The 17,119-nt window shown below is 41.1% G+C and overlaps 2 protein-coding genes across 2 annotated transcripts; both read left to right on the top strand.

Annotated features, from left to right (window-relative positions):
* Nucleotides 1-10,697: 10,697 nt before the first annotated feature.
* On the top strand, nt 10,698-16,206 carry LOC149412126 (uncharacterized). Its single transcript, XM_089646310.1, has 4 exons — nt 10,698-11,140; nt 11,970-13,003; nt 13,211-15,173; nt 15,297-16,206. The coding sequence occupies exons 1-4, from the start codon at nt 10,698-10,700 to the stop codon at nt 16,204-16,206; spliced, it is 4,350 nt and encodes a 1,449-aa protein (XP_089502436.1).
* A 36-nt stretch (nt 16,207-16,242) lies between these two features.
* LOC149412125 (uncharacterized) lies at nt 16,243-17,037 on the top strand. The gene has a single exon (XM_089646309.1). The coding sequence runs from the start codon at nt 16,243-16,245 to the stop codon at nt 17,035-17,037; it is 795 nt and encodes a 264-aa protein (XP_089502435.1).
* Nucleotides 17,038-17,119: the final 82 nt, after the last annotated feature.

Genomic DNA, 17,119 nt, shown 5'->3' with positions numbered 1-17,119 from the left:
TAACACTGTCGAACATCAAGCACATTAAACTCCTTGAAGATAGCGTCGCTCGAGTATCTGAAGGGTTTCTTCATAATGACGCGTAGAATGGATTTCTGTGCCTTCAGTAGCGGGTATAATATTGTTAATCCTGTTCCACCCCATCCAATGCAACCGTAGGTTATGACGGAGTTACAGAGCCCGTAGTATATTTTTTTAATGTCTTGAGTTTTTATAATTTCCCGCAATGCTATAAATATATAAATAAGCTTGCGCACTTTATTAGCTGTGTTTTCAATTTGTTGTTTCCATTTAAGATGGTTATCCACTATTATACCTAAATATTTAATAGATTTAACACATTCAAGGGTTTCGCATTTACAAGTATGGTTATTATTTCCAAGGCTACACTTAATATTATGTATTGTGAGGTGATGAGGTGTTTTGGGTTGACCTGCAAGGGTAGCGCTAAATGTGAGATATTTTGTTTTTTGTATGTTTAGTGTAAGCAAATTACTGTCTAGCCACTGTTTGACAATGTTTTTGGACTTACACGGGACACTCGTGTCAGGGACATCTATCTATTTTCCGGTATCCTTCCAATCACAATCCTTCCTAAGCATCAAATCACCAGCACCATCCTACAAATTACCCAACAATCAACTCACACCAACGTCAAGCCACTTTACAATCAAGACATCCACAACCACAATACTCGAAATAACAATAAAATCCGCATTCCTCAAACACACACAAAATAAAAAAAATATGGAATAAAATCTTTAAACTACATTGCCTACACACTTTATAATTTGCTTCCAGAAATGTACAAAACCATTGAGAAAAATTAAAAAAAACCTACAATAATGGTTTAAAGAAATATTTTAAAATATTTTTAAATATGAAAACTAGTAAATCCATATTTGTTTATCTTTTATTGTTCCTTTATTTGTTTACTCTCATTTTTTGTTTTACTTAACATGTCTTTTAAAAACTATTATGCAGTGTTGTAAAAATAAAATATAAAAGAAACATGAAACAGAACAATACACAGAAAAATAAAAACATAACGGTCATAACTAGGAATTGAACCCAAAATTAGTTATAAATTGGTAAAAATGCAATTCAATAAGAATAATATCCGCGATATTTGGCAATACCTAGTTGTATTTTTTTTTCAAAAATATTTAAAACCATTCAGGATAAAACTTAATGCAAGTTGAAAACAGAATTTTTTTGTTTCCAATTTTTTTTAAGGTTACGCAATACTTTACTCCTTAGTTTGCAATTATAAAGCGTTTGGATTATAGGGTTACATTTTTACGCATATGTAAAGAATGTAAATTAAAAATTTATTATGTTTTTTAAAATAGTAAATGAATAACGAAATATAACAAAATCACATTATAGCTGACCAATTATGTACCTAAATATTATATTTTGCAAAATATGTATGTATTAATGTAACTATGATCTACTTTAAAATAATAAAAAAAAGCTGTTGTCTATATCACAGAAATACGCCTAAAATCAAATTTTTAAGGTTATACCTTTTTGTTAAATTAGCTCCACACAGAAGTCCCCGAGGAAAATAATTTCCCCAAGGCCTATGGCATCTTTGAATATGCTGTGTGGAGGGTTTTTTTTAGGAGAGGCGGGAGAGAAAGATCTGGAAAGGAAAAAGGTTCGAGGGGTGGGTTGGAATCTGGAGGTCAGTGTTCGGGAGTGACGGAGATTTGAATTCATCCCTCCCAATGCGGTGTAAAGCGATGGGTTGAGAGCTACATCAATGGTTGAGAGAGTCCTACTGGAGAAGTGAAAATATCTTCCTCAACCAATCTCTTCAAATCCGGCCCGACACATTGTAGTTGAACAGATATATCCTCACCTCATGAACCTGCCCCTCTTCCGCTCAGTCTCCAAACATAGCTAACCACTTGGGGTGACATAAGGCAGAGACGTTGGTTATCTAATGAATGGTTCCCAGGGCGGCGGTACCCATAGCCGGCTCCCAAATTGTATCCTCGTAATTTTTTTAGGGGGATATTATGTTCCATCCTTTCATCCCCCGCTGTAATTTCACATTTCACACTCTCAACACCCCACTGATGGCATTAGCAATATCACAATAGATATTAACGCAAATCTTCACCTATCCTCTGTCAAATTACCAAATTACCACATTATAAATATTACCCCTAGCAATAAGTAATTCAACTCATTACAGCTTCTCTGTGGTCATAAATAATCACAATGAGCCATACAAATCCTCATGCATTTTTATAAGGATTTCAATATTTTTTGCACAAATGTTTGTAATATTTATTCGGCGAGTTGTTTGGGTGCAAGATGTATTAGAGGTTTACCTAATACTGTGTCTAATAACAAGAGTTAGTCTTTGTAGTGTAATTCCATCAGGCAGGATAGAGGGTGCGAAAAGAATTATGGTATTGAATAAATTTACGGGATTTGAAATGACTATTAACGCAATGTTAGGCAAGAAATTTTCGACTTTTTATGTAAATCTGCACAAAATAAACATTTTTTTGATAATGGTAAGATTATTGTATAAATTTTTATCTGCATGTTGTGCACGTTCGAACACGTGTTCTGATATCGTTATAATTTTTAAAAGAAAACCTAAATTACATTTTAAAATATTTAAATTGATAGGTAATTCAGTTTTCAACCAACGACCTCAGACTCAGTGGGAGAGAGAACGTCTGTGCGGCCTATTTTATACAAAACTAATTTGGATTATAGATATTATTTAATGAAAGGGTATAGTAAATATCTATTACGGATATGTGCTCCCTTATTTTGCTCCTTTATTTATTTGTGTTTTAAATTACAAAACATAAGGCGAGTTAATGATAAACATTAAAAAAAACTTTATTCACAAAAACCTGATGATATAATAAAAAAAAAAAAACAAAATAAAATGAAGAAAAACAGCATTAATTACGAGCAAATGAATTCTTTCATGGCCTACACATTAACATTCTTTAATGGCCTACATATTAACATTCTTTAATGGCCTACATTTAACACTTCTTTAATGAACTATATATTAACACTTCTTTAATGAACTATATATTAACATTTTTTGATGGCCTATTTATAAATAATCTTTAATGGCCTACATATAAATAATCTTTAATGGCCTACATATTCGTAATAGATATTTGCTACACATTTTGATTAAAAAAATAATTTTCAGTTCAGTTGTGTATTTTGGCCACAAATTAAATTTAAGTTTTTGCATGAAAATGGTCGGGCAGCCGTTCGTCTTTCAAAATAGTAGAATATCATTTTTTTTCTTCCTTCGATTAAGTTTCTTACAAAAAAATGTTACACATGATACCGTATGAAAAAATATATGTCATTCGAATTCGCTTAAAAGTAAACCCAAATAAGTGTAGGTATGTGTATTTAAGTAGGGTTGTATAAAGCAACTTTAAGCCATGTAAAATTATTCAGCAGCATGTTTGTGTAATTCCGCTAATGTCAGCGGCGGGAAGATCGTATGGGGAAGATTCACCCCCTACCCCTAGTGAACAAGGGGACAAGGGGTTGTTTAATGTTGTCGAAAAATGCCATATGCACAAAAAAAGTTGAACTGCTCGTGGATTAGGTTAATTTGTGTATATATTCATTTTGCTACGTTTTGGGCAAATTGAATTAATTTTCAAATTACCCAAGTTCTAGAACATACTTAAAGTTTTGATTGTTGCGGTGTTTGCAACTGTAAGTATGTATTAAATTATTGATTATTTTGAAATTACCAAAGACCTACAACGGATGAAATTATTCAGTGTTTGATAAATGACAATAACACGCCAATAAAAAGCTTCAAGCAGTACAAATAAGTAAAAAAAATTAACAACAAATATCAAATTTTAGTCGGCTTATATAATATAAAGAAAATATGGGTGGAAGTGATATAACCAAAGATAACAGAATTGTATTCAAAGATAAAAAGAACAAAGGTGTCTCAAATTAGCATCCGCAGTAAGAAATTACATAGGGTAATTTATGCACGAATACTGAATATTTCTTTCTTTCTTTTGAAAGACAAATATTCCCGTGTTACGAATAACCTGACAATGTTTGAAAATCTCCTACCACCACCACAGTAAGCGGAAAATGTTGCTTGTGTTGTGATGGAGGATTTAGCGAGCCGAGGAATTGAACACACTACGCCTGGGTGGAACCCAAACGAGATGTCAATTCAGCCACTGACCGGCCAAAACATTGCAGACCATTCGTGGTCGATGTACAGAAAAAAATCACAATGAATTATCAAATTTGGTATTTCGGTGAGAAATCGCTCAAATTTATCTAACGAGTTTTAGTTCACCTTGCTCAGGTTCCAAAAGAAAGACATTAGCAGTTCTTAGAGACATAAGATTCGACCTAATGGACCACTTTGTCGTTCCGTATAGTAATAATAATAATGATTTATTGTCTTCTTTTCTTAGTAACATATAGAGATAATGATATCCTCACTGGGATCTCCCGTGCTGAGGATGTCATTTACATATTATAATTTAATTATAAGAAATTAAAATTACAACAAAGTAACATATGAATTTAATTATAAACATATAACATGTAGCATATATATATATTTTTTTTTAATAATTTTAAAATAAGTAAGATAGTGTTTTTTTTTTGTATAGTTCTGTTTAGTACATTCGGTTTTAGTCTGTATTTGATATCAGTATATTTTCAATTTCAGATCTCCCTATATTAAGTATCTAGCTTTTTATTTGAGATTCAAATGTTATAATGTTGACGTTTTTGAGTGAGAGTGGTATTTTACTGTAGAGTTTAATACTATGATATAAGAAGCTTTTTTGCCCAAAAGTTGTTTTAGTAGTTATTTGATGGATAAGTTTTTGACCATGAGATCTAGTGTTTCTATTGTACGCGTTTGTTGTTATTTCTTGGGTTTTGTACTCATGAATATAATTGAGTATAGTTGTTTAATTGACATGATGTTAAGATTGGTGAAGATTTCGTCAGTGCTAGTTCTTACAGGAACTTTCAGTATAATTTTCATTGGGGCTTTTTGAGTTTTAATTAGTGGATTTAGTATATTTTTATTTGCACTGCCCCATCCGATAATACCTATCGTATTCTAATAGTGATTGGCAGATGTCGATGTGCTAGAAACTCTTGCAAACCGTTTGTTAGAATTATGTGCAAAAATATGTGCAATAAATTATAATAATAATTCATGTCTAGGTTATTTTTTTAAAATGCTTGAAAAAATCTTTGTTATAACACTTGATTTGAGTTTATTACGCTGTTAACTGGTTACCATATTTTTAAGCGGTTATTATATTGTACAACTGCACCCATGTCCGCCCATATATTATGGTAGAACTAATAATTTCAGTGAGAAATAACTCTCTAAAAAATAAAATAAAATTATATATTTTCACTTTGGTCTAACTAAAGTAAAATAAATAAATTAAAATCAAGATTCAATAAAAAATTATCTAGGCAATAATAAGTTAATTCAAATTGTCTCATACAAACCATTTACAAATTTCTTTTTTAATTTTCAAGTAAAGTGATTTTGTTGGTATTCTCAAATGGCAAATTTATTGGATTCTATTACTACTCCTGGTTTGGATAATCTCTGTGGATTGTGCAGCTCTGAGCATGATGTATATTTTTTTACATAAAAACAAGAACAAAAAACTCTCCGGTAAATAATTTTCAGCACATTATTTAAAATGGCTCTAAAATTGGCCAATATTCAAGAATCTTCGTCTATCTCTGTGATTAGGTTGGTATGTATATGAATTATCCCCCAAATTTGCTTTTAAATTAATTTCAAATACAAAAAGAAAACCCTCCTCTCAAATTCACCGCTGTCAAAATAGTTTTAAAAACAGGAACAAAAGCATTTGAAACAAAAGAACTTCGCCGTCACTTAAAAAAAAGATGTTGACGAATTCTGCCTAGTCATTATTGGTCTCCTCTTTATTGGTTTACTTATGTTTTGAGTGCTCCAATTGGCGACCCCTGTAATTTGCGTTTGTCGGCCCTTATTGTGGACCCAAACCATGCATTAGGACCCCTGAGTGCCTTTAGTAGGGGTGCAATTAGGATTTTATCTAATTCGGAAGAAGAAATCTCTGTGACTCTCCAGTTTTATCCAGTAGTGCCGTTTAAAAGTTAGAAAAATGCCTAACCTAACGAATTCCATGACTGCCGGCTTGCTGCTCAAATTCGGTTTCACAGATAATAAATAATAAGTATCAAATTAGTAAATAATATATTTATTTCTACTTATTTATTTATTACAAAGATGGATCAAATCTGTGACGGTCTAAATAAGACTTTTCAGTTTTAAGACAGTCAAATTGACAAGCTAACACGGAGAAATTGACAAGCTAACACGGAGAAATTGACAAGCTAACACGGAGAAATTGACAAGCTAACAAGGAGAAAAATGATAATTGCTAATTTATTAAGAATTTCATCAAATTATTGGTAATTCCGGTTAAAAGCGGGATTGCAGGCCTTACTCATGAATAAAGAGGTTCCCTGATTTAGTAAATAAAACCGAAAAAAAATATTATTGCTGGTTTCTTAAAATCTTGTTGACGAGATAGAAGGTCGTTTCCTAGTAAAATGTTAGTACTTTCCGAATATATCGGAACAAGTTTTCATGCACCTGCATTTTCCCTGTGAATATGTTAATGACGTAATACGAAAATATAATGTTTTTTATGAACACTTGTTCCGACATCACGATAATACTTTCCTTTGTTTACTAAATGTTACAAGAAACCTATCGATTCGTTGATTAAGGGCCTGCAGTCCTGTTTTTAACAGGATTACGAATAATTTGAAGAGATTCTTAGTAAATTTTATTTTTTTTATCAGTAAGTTTTCTCCGCGTAAGAATATATTCACGATGTCGGGACATATTGTGTTCTTGAAAATCCGAATATTTTTTAATTCCAATGAAAATTGTTTGTATCATCGTGAAATGCAGGGTATCCGGGGGTAAATTGCGCTAACTTCGGGACGTGTACTACAACCCATACAAATTATTCAACTCTTTACCTAAAAACTACCTTCAAACGTTGGAATATCGAAAAAAGTAATTTTTATTTTCTACTTCTAAAATCATTCAGAATAACCCCCCAAAGTTAGTGTATATTACAACCTGACATCATGTATATGGTTTGATTGATTTGTCTTATTATAGCGTTGTTCTAGTTTCAATAGTATTAAATGTTACATGTTTTATGAATATTATTTTATAATTAATTAATACAATTTATCAGTTTACTGCAATTTAAAATTTTGTGTATAATTTTTGATAACTTACTGTATTAAATCTAATGAAATAATACATAATAAAATAAATTATCAATAAGGCCTGTTAATTTATCATGAGAGTAAAAATCAATTTCTCTCCGTATGTACATATAATAAATGTCATTTGTTTTCTGGGGCCTAAGTAGTGGGGCCTATGTAAATTGACAACATCAGTTTTATTTATTTAAAAAAATCGTAGATCACACTTCTAAAACTAAGCTATTCGGTGTATTGTAGATAGTGAGTTTCGAAGTTTGTTAAGCTGTGTCAGTTAGTTAAATAGTGGAGTGAGTTCAAATCTCAAATACGAAGTTCAAAATTGAAAATGTAATCTGCCGCCAAGGTCCGAGGAGACCGAAAATAATTGAGATATTAAATAAAGGCCTTGACATGTATTGTTCGCGGACACGAGTACTGCATCCAGTGGCCAGCGGCGGGCATTGTAGATTCGGTATTGTGTCTCCTTGGATGGGTGACCGCTCCCGGAGAATCGAATCGGCCGCGGCGAGACTTTGATCACGCGCAAACAAAAGTCTCCTGTCATAGATAATCTGATATCGTTCTGAGAACAAGCCGCAAGTTACAAGTACGTAGGTAACTACGTATGAAAGTGATTTTTAAATCGTCTTATTTTATAGCCTCCTCGGATTGGGTTGTTAATAATAATAATAATAATTGGATAATTTGTAGAGCGCCGTTTTTGTGAAAAATCACCTCAAGGGCGCTGTACAATTATTTCCTAGGATCTACATTTATTATTTAGAAAAGATACCAAAACATACTTACCTGGCAAGTGACTTCCGACAAACACACTTATATTAAAAAATTTATGCTTATAAAAGATAAAACTGCACGCAGAGGACACTATATCAAAAAACACTGGTCATCGCATGACCTTAAGTCATTGCTATAGTTTTTATTTTAATTTAACTGTATTTTAACTGTCTTAAAAAGCCTACAAATTGTTAGTTGTTATCATTTTTATTTATTTATTTTTAATTATTATTTTATTTTTAGTATTTTTTTACATGTTGTTAATTTAAATTGCCGTCGACTGTGAAAGTGGAGGTTTCTGAAATTATGGATACGACTGTCTGAAAAGGTGCGTTTTAAGTTTAGACCTAAATTCTGTCGAGTCTGCGATCATTCTCAAATCATGTGGCAGTCCATTCCAGGCTTTAGGTCCTGACACGGCGAAAGCACGCTCACCGAACTTAGTATCTGGTGTGCGCTTTGGTTCCTTCAACCTTCCGATAGCTGATGACGTTGCTTACCTAAGGGTTGACTGTCGGGAATTGGAATCTTCTGGAATACACAATTCTGATAAGTAAGCCGGAGCCATTCCGTTAAGTGACTGAAATACCATCCAGCATGTTATTTATGATTAATAAATATTACAAACGCAAAGCGTGAAAAACTCCGGGACATTATAATTGTAGGATTGATAATTGCATAAAAAGCGCAGACCCTTGAAAACTTACGTAATCTGACAAAATCTAAAATTAACCACAGTAAAAGTAAACAACAAAAAAATCACTAGGAGAAAACTAATTGATATAAAATATTGATAATTTATTAAAAATCTCTTCAAATTATTCATAATCCTGTTAAAAACTCGACTGCAGGCCCTTGACGAATGAATTGATAGGTTTCATGTTAAAATTTTTGTGAAAAAGGAATGTATTAACGAGACGTCGAAAAACTTTTTTCTAAAATCATTATATTTCGCATTTCATCATTATATATTAGAGATGTTCCGACTAGTCGGCGACTAGTCGGTAAAGCCGACTATCCGGCCACTATTGTAGTCGTCGATTAGTCGGCGACTAATCGGCAAAGAGCGCCGACTATCCGGCTTCTTACGTTGTATGTATTTCTCAATAATATGAATGCGGGGGAACTACATGAAATAAAAACCTTGATTATATATATTTTTTTTTATAATCAGTCTTATACATTAAAAAATGTAAAGCAATCTTTCCTTTGGTAATCAGTTTTTAAAATTACTTGCTTGTAAAGAAAACATAATTATGATATTTATTGAACAAAATTAGTATCTATCCTAATTAACATAAAAAACAACATAATATCTTCTTATCTTCAATGAACATTTATAAGTATTTCTTATTATTAAAATAAAAAGTAGATTTTTTAAATTAACAAACTCAGTTATATGTATTAAAGCAAGATTGTATGTACAAGATGCACAGTAATATATGTATATATTATATATATATATATAAAAATTCTAAACATGAACTGTTTGATAAAAACAAAAAAAAAATGAAAAAAACATATTTCTTATAACCATACCTACCTACATAATCTAATCAAATTAAAGTCACAATTGTTACAACCAAAAATATCATAATCTCCTTATATTTTTTATAACATACTTATATTTTTTTAATTAAGGGTAAATTATGATGTAAGAAGACTAAAGCTTCTGCCCTTTCTGGTGGCAATCGATTTCTTTTTGTTTCATATATGTTTCCGGCCTCTGAGAACAGCTTCTCACTGTAAACAGAACTTGCGGGACAGCAGAGGTACACTTTGGCCATGCGCGACATTTCAGGGTACCTAGAACTATCCCCGAAACCGTAATCGGCTTAGCCGACTAGTCGGCCGACTAGTCGGTCTTATTACAACCGACTAATCGGCTAGTCGGCTATTCGGCGAAAGTCATAATCGGCACATCTCTATTATATATTAACAAGAAAAATGCAGGTGAATGAACACGTGTTCCGATATATTCGGAAAGTATTAGCATTTAATTAGGAAAGGGCATGCTGCCACGTTCTTAACAGAATTTGAATAATTCAGCAATACCTACTATATCGGACGTGCAGAGCCAAAGTCATTATGAGATAACAAGATCTCAAGTTTTTACGATGTCCTTAATATTTTTGATAAAACCATTTAGATATCTGCGTCAAAATAAATATGATACTATAATATTATTCCACATCCTTAATGTGCGACTGCTATAGTTAATATTAATGGATTTTCGGCGCCACCATACATTTAAAAACTAATGTTTTTGTTTTGTTCAACACAGTGAAGAGATAAGGGTGATCGCTAATTACTCTCATTGAACATGTGTGAAATTTAATGTATAATTTTGTCCAATAAATAGAGAAGTAACTGGTACAAACAGTCACTTCTCATCCGAGAGTTCTCGGGAAAGTAATACTTGTTTGATTTAATGTTTTCCTACTGCCCCTGCAAAAACTCTCAGATCAAGGTGTCAATGTGTGCCGGTGCCCTATTGAATTTGCAGTATTTGTGCGGGCTTCACTAACTTGGTCCCGTACAAATTGGTCCTTCGAGCCGGATCTACGCATTACGCCTTTAATCGTGCTTCAGTAAAGATGCCTTCGCTTTGCAGTGGCCATAAAATCTCTACGTCATCCGGGGCGTCGCGATCAGCAACCAGCGTTCCCGCAGACCGAGACAAACGTATGTCTCGCCGAGCCCCGGACCCTACTTCCAACTCTCCGACTGATGTTCCCATTAGCCAAGATGCACCCCAGCAAGCTGATCAAGCTATGCTTGCCTCGGACTCCATTGAACAATCAACCACAGCTTGGGGTCCCATCCTGACCCACAGTTCCCCGGCCCCCCAGGAGTCCGACGGAGAGGATGATGACCAACGGTCAGAGTCAACTGAGGATGCAATACAAATGTTGCGCCGTGAGTTGCGCACTCGAGAGAAGCAGCACGTTAAGCACACCGCCAACCTACTTGCAGCCCTGGCAGCAGCAACAAAGACATCCGCCGCACTGCAAGCAGGCCACCAACCTGCCGATTCCAGGTTCACAACTACCCAAGCCCCCGTGGCGCCTGGAGCGTGGCCCGCCTCGAATGCCGGCTACGCTATCACAGCACCCGGGCAAGCCTCGAATGCATGCCCGGTGCAAACAGCGCCTGGAGCGTGGCCCGCCTCGAATGCCGGCTACGCTATCACAGCACCCGGGCAAGCCTCGAATGCATGCCCGGTGCAAACAGCGCCTGGAGCGTGGCCCGCCTCGAATGCCGGCTACGCTATCACAGCACCCGGGCAAGCCTCGAATGCATGCCCGGTGCAAACAGCGCCTGGAGCGTGGCCCGCCTCGAATGCCGGCTACGCTATCACAGCACCCGGGCAAGCCTCGAATGCATGCCCGGTGCAAACAGCGCCTGGAGCGTGGCCCGCCTCGAATGCCGGCTACGCTATCACAGCACCCGGGCAAGCCTCGAATGCATGCCCGGTGCAAACAGCGCCTGGAGCGTGGCCCGCCTCGAATGCCGGCTACGCTATCACAGCACCCGGGCAAGCCTCGAATGCATGCCCGGTGCAAACAGCGCCTGGAGCGTGGCCTGCCTCGAATGCCGGCTACGCTATCACAGCACCCGGGCAAGCCTCGAATGCATGCCCGGTGCAAACAGCGCCTGGAGTGTGGCCCGCCTCGAAAGCCGGTTACACTATCACAGCACCCGGGCAAGCCTTGAATGCATGCCCGGTGCGTACACTGCCGGGAACACGGCCCGCCTCAAATGGCACCCGTGGCAAGCATTCCCATAGCCGATTATACTCTACCACAGTACCCCGAGCGACAGCCCCAAGCAGCAGTACCTGGAAAAGTGGAATTTACGCATAACAGATTGCAGCAATTCCCTACGAGTCAGGATTTTTCACCACTGTTTCCGCCACTGCCTACGGCCGATGAGACAGCACAGCACACTCACGAGTGGGTGCAAAAAGGCGCTGATCAGCTGTCCCAGATCACCTCAGCAATAGCAGAGGGTTTTCGCACGTCCCGTGCCCAAGAAAGCCCTCGCACGATAGAGGACGATACACGGATGGCCGCCTTAATCGCAAGGCAGACCACGGCCAAGGATCTTCCCCTCTTCCTGGGTGACCCGCTCGAGTGGCCCACATGGAAAGCCCAGTACACCCAATCCACAACCACTTGCAGAATGACTTCATCTGAAAACCTCATCCGGCTGCAGCGTGCACTAAAAGGGAAGGCTCGGGATGCAGTCGGCCCTCTCCTCATGGATCCCGCTCAAGTTCCAGAGATCCTCTCTGTCCTCGAGCAGCGATACGGTGGCGCCAGCGCAATAGCCACGCTGATGTTGGAAAAGGTGAAAAAGCTGCCGTATCTCACAATAGACGCAACCCTTGAGGACCTGGCAGACTTCTCCGGAACCGTCCAGAACTTGGTGACATCACTTAGGATCCTTAGGACTGACGGATACCTGACCAACCCCACCCTACTGAATGACATCACAACAAAGATGCCGATTACGCTACGGATGACCTGGCTGTATGAGACACGTGGTCTTACGAGTCTAGCTACAATAACTCAGCTGGCAGCATTTCTGAAAAGTATGGCTAACGCTATACCCAACAGCGGGATGATCGACCCAGTGCGACCTCGACCGCGACGGACCGAGCAGGTGCATGTAGTAAACGGTGAAGAAGTTAAACCAGACTCTAGACCCGCTGAATTTGTTACATCGCGTAAGAGGAGTGAGCCTTGCGAAAATAAAATGAACAATACGCGTAAACGCAAACTGTCTAGTGAAAGTTGCGGCCAGTGCGGTGGCAACCACAAAACTCGCGAGTGCGCCGAGTTCGCGGAGAAAAGTCTCGCCCTCCGGTGGACAATGGTGCGACAGAAGAACCTGTGTCGTAAGTGTCTGGATCGACACCACTCACGGGACTGTAAAACCAAGGCATGGTGCGGCATAGGAGGGTGCAGATCACCACATCACCGTTTGCTTCATGACCCACAGTTCGTACCGGAAGGTGCTGTCGGTGAGGTTAACTTGTGACGCCAGACGACGGACCGGAGCGTGCTGTTAAAAATTGTGCAGGTTATGTTGGGCGTCCCCCAAGGAAGCAAAGTTTTGGTGTTCGCGCTCCTCGACGAAGGCTCAACTGTGACACTTGTCGACGCTGACATCGCGACACGGATCGGGGTGAGCGGCCCAGTCCGCGGCATACGGATCCATGGCGCCAAAGGGATGTGCACCTCTGACACACTCTCCCGCCGAGTGAAGCTGACCATAAGAGGATGTGATAGCAGTGACACCTACCACATCATCGCCAACACGATCTCCGACCTCAACCTGCCAGAACAACAGGCCCAGGGAAACCTTGTCACCCCAAAACTTTTGATAGGGCAAGACAATGCTCATCTGATCGTTTCACGGGAAGTGCGCGAAGACCATGACACTACGCGAATAGTGTCACGAACCGCACTGGGGTGGATCGCCCATGGGGGTGTCGGGACTGGCAGTGACAATAAATCCACGACGCTGGCACTACAAATTGAATCAGCCGCAGATATCCGCCTAAGAGAATTGGTAAAATGCAACTTTGCCGTCGACTCTCTTGGCGTAACTGCCGCGGTGAGAACCCAGGCAAGCGAACAAAGGGCCATCGCACTAATGAACACGACTACCCGGCCTCTTCGCACTGGGAGGTGGGAAACTGGCCTCCTGTGGCGTAATCCGGAAGCCACATTGCCTGACAACCGGCAGTGCGCGCTGAAACGACTTCATTCCCTTGAGAAGAAGCTGGCAGCAGATCAGAATCTGGCAGCAGCCTACAGCGACAAGATGAGCCAGCTGGTCAACAAAGGATACGCCAGGAAGCTGTCTAAACTGGAAGCGTCAACAACCGCACCCAGAAAATGGTACCTGCCGCACTTTGCGGTGACAAACCCCAATAAGCCAGGGAAGATCAGGATAGTGTTTGACGCCGCCAGTCGATGCCGAGGGACCTCCCTTAATGACCAGCTGCTTACCGGCCCTGACCTGCTGTCTTCCCTCTTAGGGAATATTCTGCGCTTTCGAGAGGGAAACATCGCCATTGCCGCAGATATCAAGGAAATGTTTCTGCAGATCAAGATAAGGCGGGAGGATCAGCTGTCCCAACTCTACCTCTGGAGATTACCGAACCAACACGAACCTGATACTTACCAGATGTCATCTATGATGTTCGGAGCCACTTGTTCACCGAGCAGCGCCCAGTTCGTCCGGAACAAGGTAGCCGGGGAATACGAACATGAAAACCCGATTGCCGCAGCAGCCATTCGTTCTAAATTCTACATGGATGACTACCTAGATGCGGTAGACAGTTGTCAGGAGGCTGCCTCACTCGTCCACGGTGTGAGCACCCTCCTCACGAAAGGAGGATTCCACCTAACTAGCTGGGCATTTAACAGTCCAGCTGCCATAGCCGGTGTTCCCACAGAAGACCGGGCCAGTTCCACAGTGCGGATCAGCGGTGGAGGTACGGAGACGGAACGAGTGCTCGGACTAGTTTGGGACCCATCCACTGATAACTTCCTGTACTCATTCCAAGAGGCGATCACCCCAGAAGTGGCCACGCGACCCACGAAAAGGCAGCTGCTCTCAATAGTAATGAAAATCTTCGACCCAGTAGGCTTCATTTCCTGCCTTACAATCCGGTCGAAGATACTGCTGCAGGCCGTGTGGCGCTCGAGTATAGGCTGGGACAACCCCATTACCCCTGAACATACACAGAGGTGGACCGAATGGCTGAGCCTGTTGAATACACACAGCATTTCAGTTCCGAGACGCTGCCTCCATCTCAAGCAGAACAGCGTGACCCTACATCTCTTCTGCGATGCGTCAGAACAAGCCTGCTGCGCTGTCGCCTATTACACCGAAGAAGTAAATGGATCCCTACAGGCGACATTTCTGGCCAGTAAATGCAAAGTGGCGCCACTGAAGCCCCTCTCCATTCCCCGCCTTGAGTTACAAGCCGGACTCATCGCGGCAAGACTAGCCCAGACCATCCACAAGGAAAGCCAGGCCCGTATATCCCAAACGTACTTCTGGACAGACTCTGCAACCGTATTGTGCTGGTTACGAACTGACCCACGTACGTACTCTGCCTTCGTGGCAAACAGACTGGGCGAAATAGATGAGTTAACCAACATACTCGACTGAAGATGGGTGCCAACCAAGCTCAATCCCGCTGACATCGGTACAAGGGACTCAGATGTGCCCGACCTATCACCCAAAGGAAGGTGGTTTACCGGCCCGGCCTTTATCATTTTACCTGAGAGTGCGTGGCCAAAAGAGCGTGCACCTGTCAAAAGGCCCGACGACCAGACACTAGAGGTTAAGCCTCACTACGTCGGCCTTCTATCAACTGCAAGGGAAGCCTTACCATCCATCGAGAGATTCTCCTCATGGCAACGGCTGATTCGTGCAACAGCATGGGTTCTCCGCTTTGTGAAACAATGTCGGATGAAAGTTAACAAATCTGTAGGGGGCCCACTGCGAGCGGAGGAGATCAAGGAGGCGGAAGACAGATGGATAAAAAGGTCTCAGGAGGACGCCTTCAATACTGACATGACCACCCTCAAGCAAGGCCAAATGCTGCCGACTGGTAGTCGTCTGAACCCATTAAACCCCTTCTTCGGACAAGACGGCGCCCTGCGGATGGGTACCCGGCTGCGAGCTCTAGCGAAAACGAAGTGTGTGGCACGGACTCCCGTCATCCTGGATGGAGACCACCCGTACACTCAGCTCCTGATTCGCCACTACCACCAGAAGGCGGACCATCCCAGCACGGAGAAGACGGTCGCAGAGGTGCGGGGCGATTTCTTTGTACTGCGTCTGCGCACTACAAGCAGGAAGATAGCACACGCCTGCCCCACCTGCCACATAAGGAGAAGCAAACCCTCTCCACCACTAATGGGGGCGCTACCACCACCTCGACTGATGCATCACATCCGCCCATTTACACATTGCGGACTCGACTACTTCGGGCCTATGGAGATCACGGTTGGCAGACATCGGGAAAAACGATATGGAGCCATCTTCACTTGTCTCTCGACCCGCGCCATTCACTAAGAACTGGCCGCCTCACTGACCGCAGACTCAGCCATCATGGCCATACAGCGGATGACTGCGCGAAGGGGACAACCCGCAGCCATGTACTCCGACAACGGAACAAATTTTCATGGAGCCGATGCAGAGATGAGAGACGCTCTGGTATCATTGAGCCACGATGCCAGAATGCTTGATGCCATAGCCACCCAGGGCATTGAGTGGCATTTCATACCTCCAATGACGCCCCACATGGGGGGAGCTTGGGAGAGGCTTGTACGGTCAGTAAAAAGAGCCCTGAGCACCACACTTAAGGAACGGGCACCTAGAGAAGAAACCTTACTCACGGCCCTGGCAGAGGCTGAATTCACAGTGAACAACAGACCACTCACTCACATATCAGTTGACCCACGCGACGAAGAGCCTTTGACCCCCAACCACTTTCTTCTAGGGTCGGCTGGAAAGCGTCCCCTCTTGTCCATGTTTGGCAAAAAGGAAGAGGAAATATGCCTTCGCCGCCAGTGGCGTATCGGCCAGCAACTTGCAGACATATTCTGGAGGCGGTGGCTTCTAGAATACCTTCCCACCATGGCAGCTCGGCAAAAATGGCACAACCCGGTCACACCCATTAAGAAGGATGACCTGGTGGTCATTATAGACTCCACGCTGCCACGGAACAGCTGGCCGCGTGGCCGCGTCCTTGAGGCCGTGCCCGCCGCCGACGGACAAGTCAGGACAGCCCGTATCCAGACAAGTTCCGGAATATATGTTAGACCGGCCATTAAAATCGCCGTCATACTACCTGCTTCAACAACACCAGCCGATCCAATCACCAGCACGACAACACCTGCCTAGCCGAAACCCCTTGCAATGACATCAACTGCAAACACGAGACGCTGGGATGAAACAGAACACGCCCGACGGAGTAGCTGGGCGC

The sequence above is a fragment of the Hesperophylax consimilis genome, chromosome 24 (assembly GCF_061612785.1).
Source record: "Hesperophylax consimilis isolate HC1 chromosome 24, BYU_Hcon_1.0, whole genome shotgun sequence".
NCBI lineage: Eukaryota > Metazoa > Arthropoda > Insecta > Trichoptera > Limnephilidae > Hesperophylax > Hesperophylax consimilis.
The sequence above is the reverse complement of the archived record's forward strand: the minus strand, read 5'-3'. Positions and strand labels throughout refer to the sequence as shown.

Coding starts and splice junctions, on each gene's coding strand:
- LOC149412126 (XM_089646310.1), top strand. CDS start 10,698: ATGCCTTCGCTTTGCAGTGGCCATAAAATCTCTACGTCATCCGGGGCG. Junction 11,141..11,969: donor CACCAACCTGCCGATTCCAG/GTTCACAACTAC, acceptor TACGCATAACAG/ATTGCAGCAATTCCCTACGA. Junction 15,174..15,296: donor CAGGCCCGTATATCCCAAAC/GTACTTCTGGAC, acceptor ACTCGACTGAAG/ATGGGTGCCAACCAAGCTCA.
- LOC149412125 (XM_089646309.1), top strand. CDS start 16,243: ATGGCCATACAGCGGATGACTGCGCGAAGGGGACAACCCGCAGCCATG.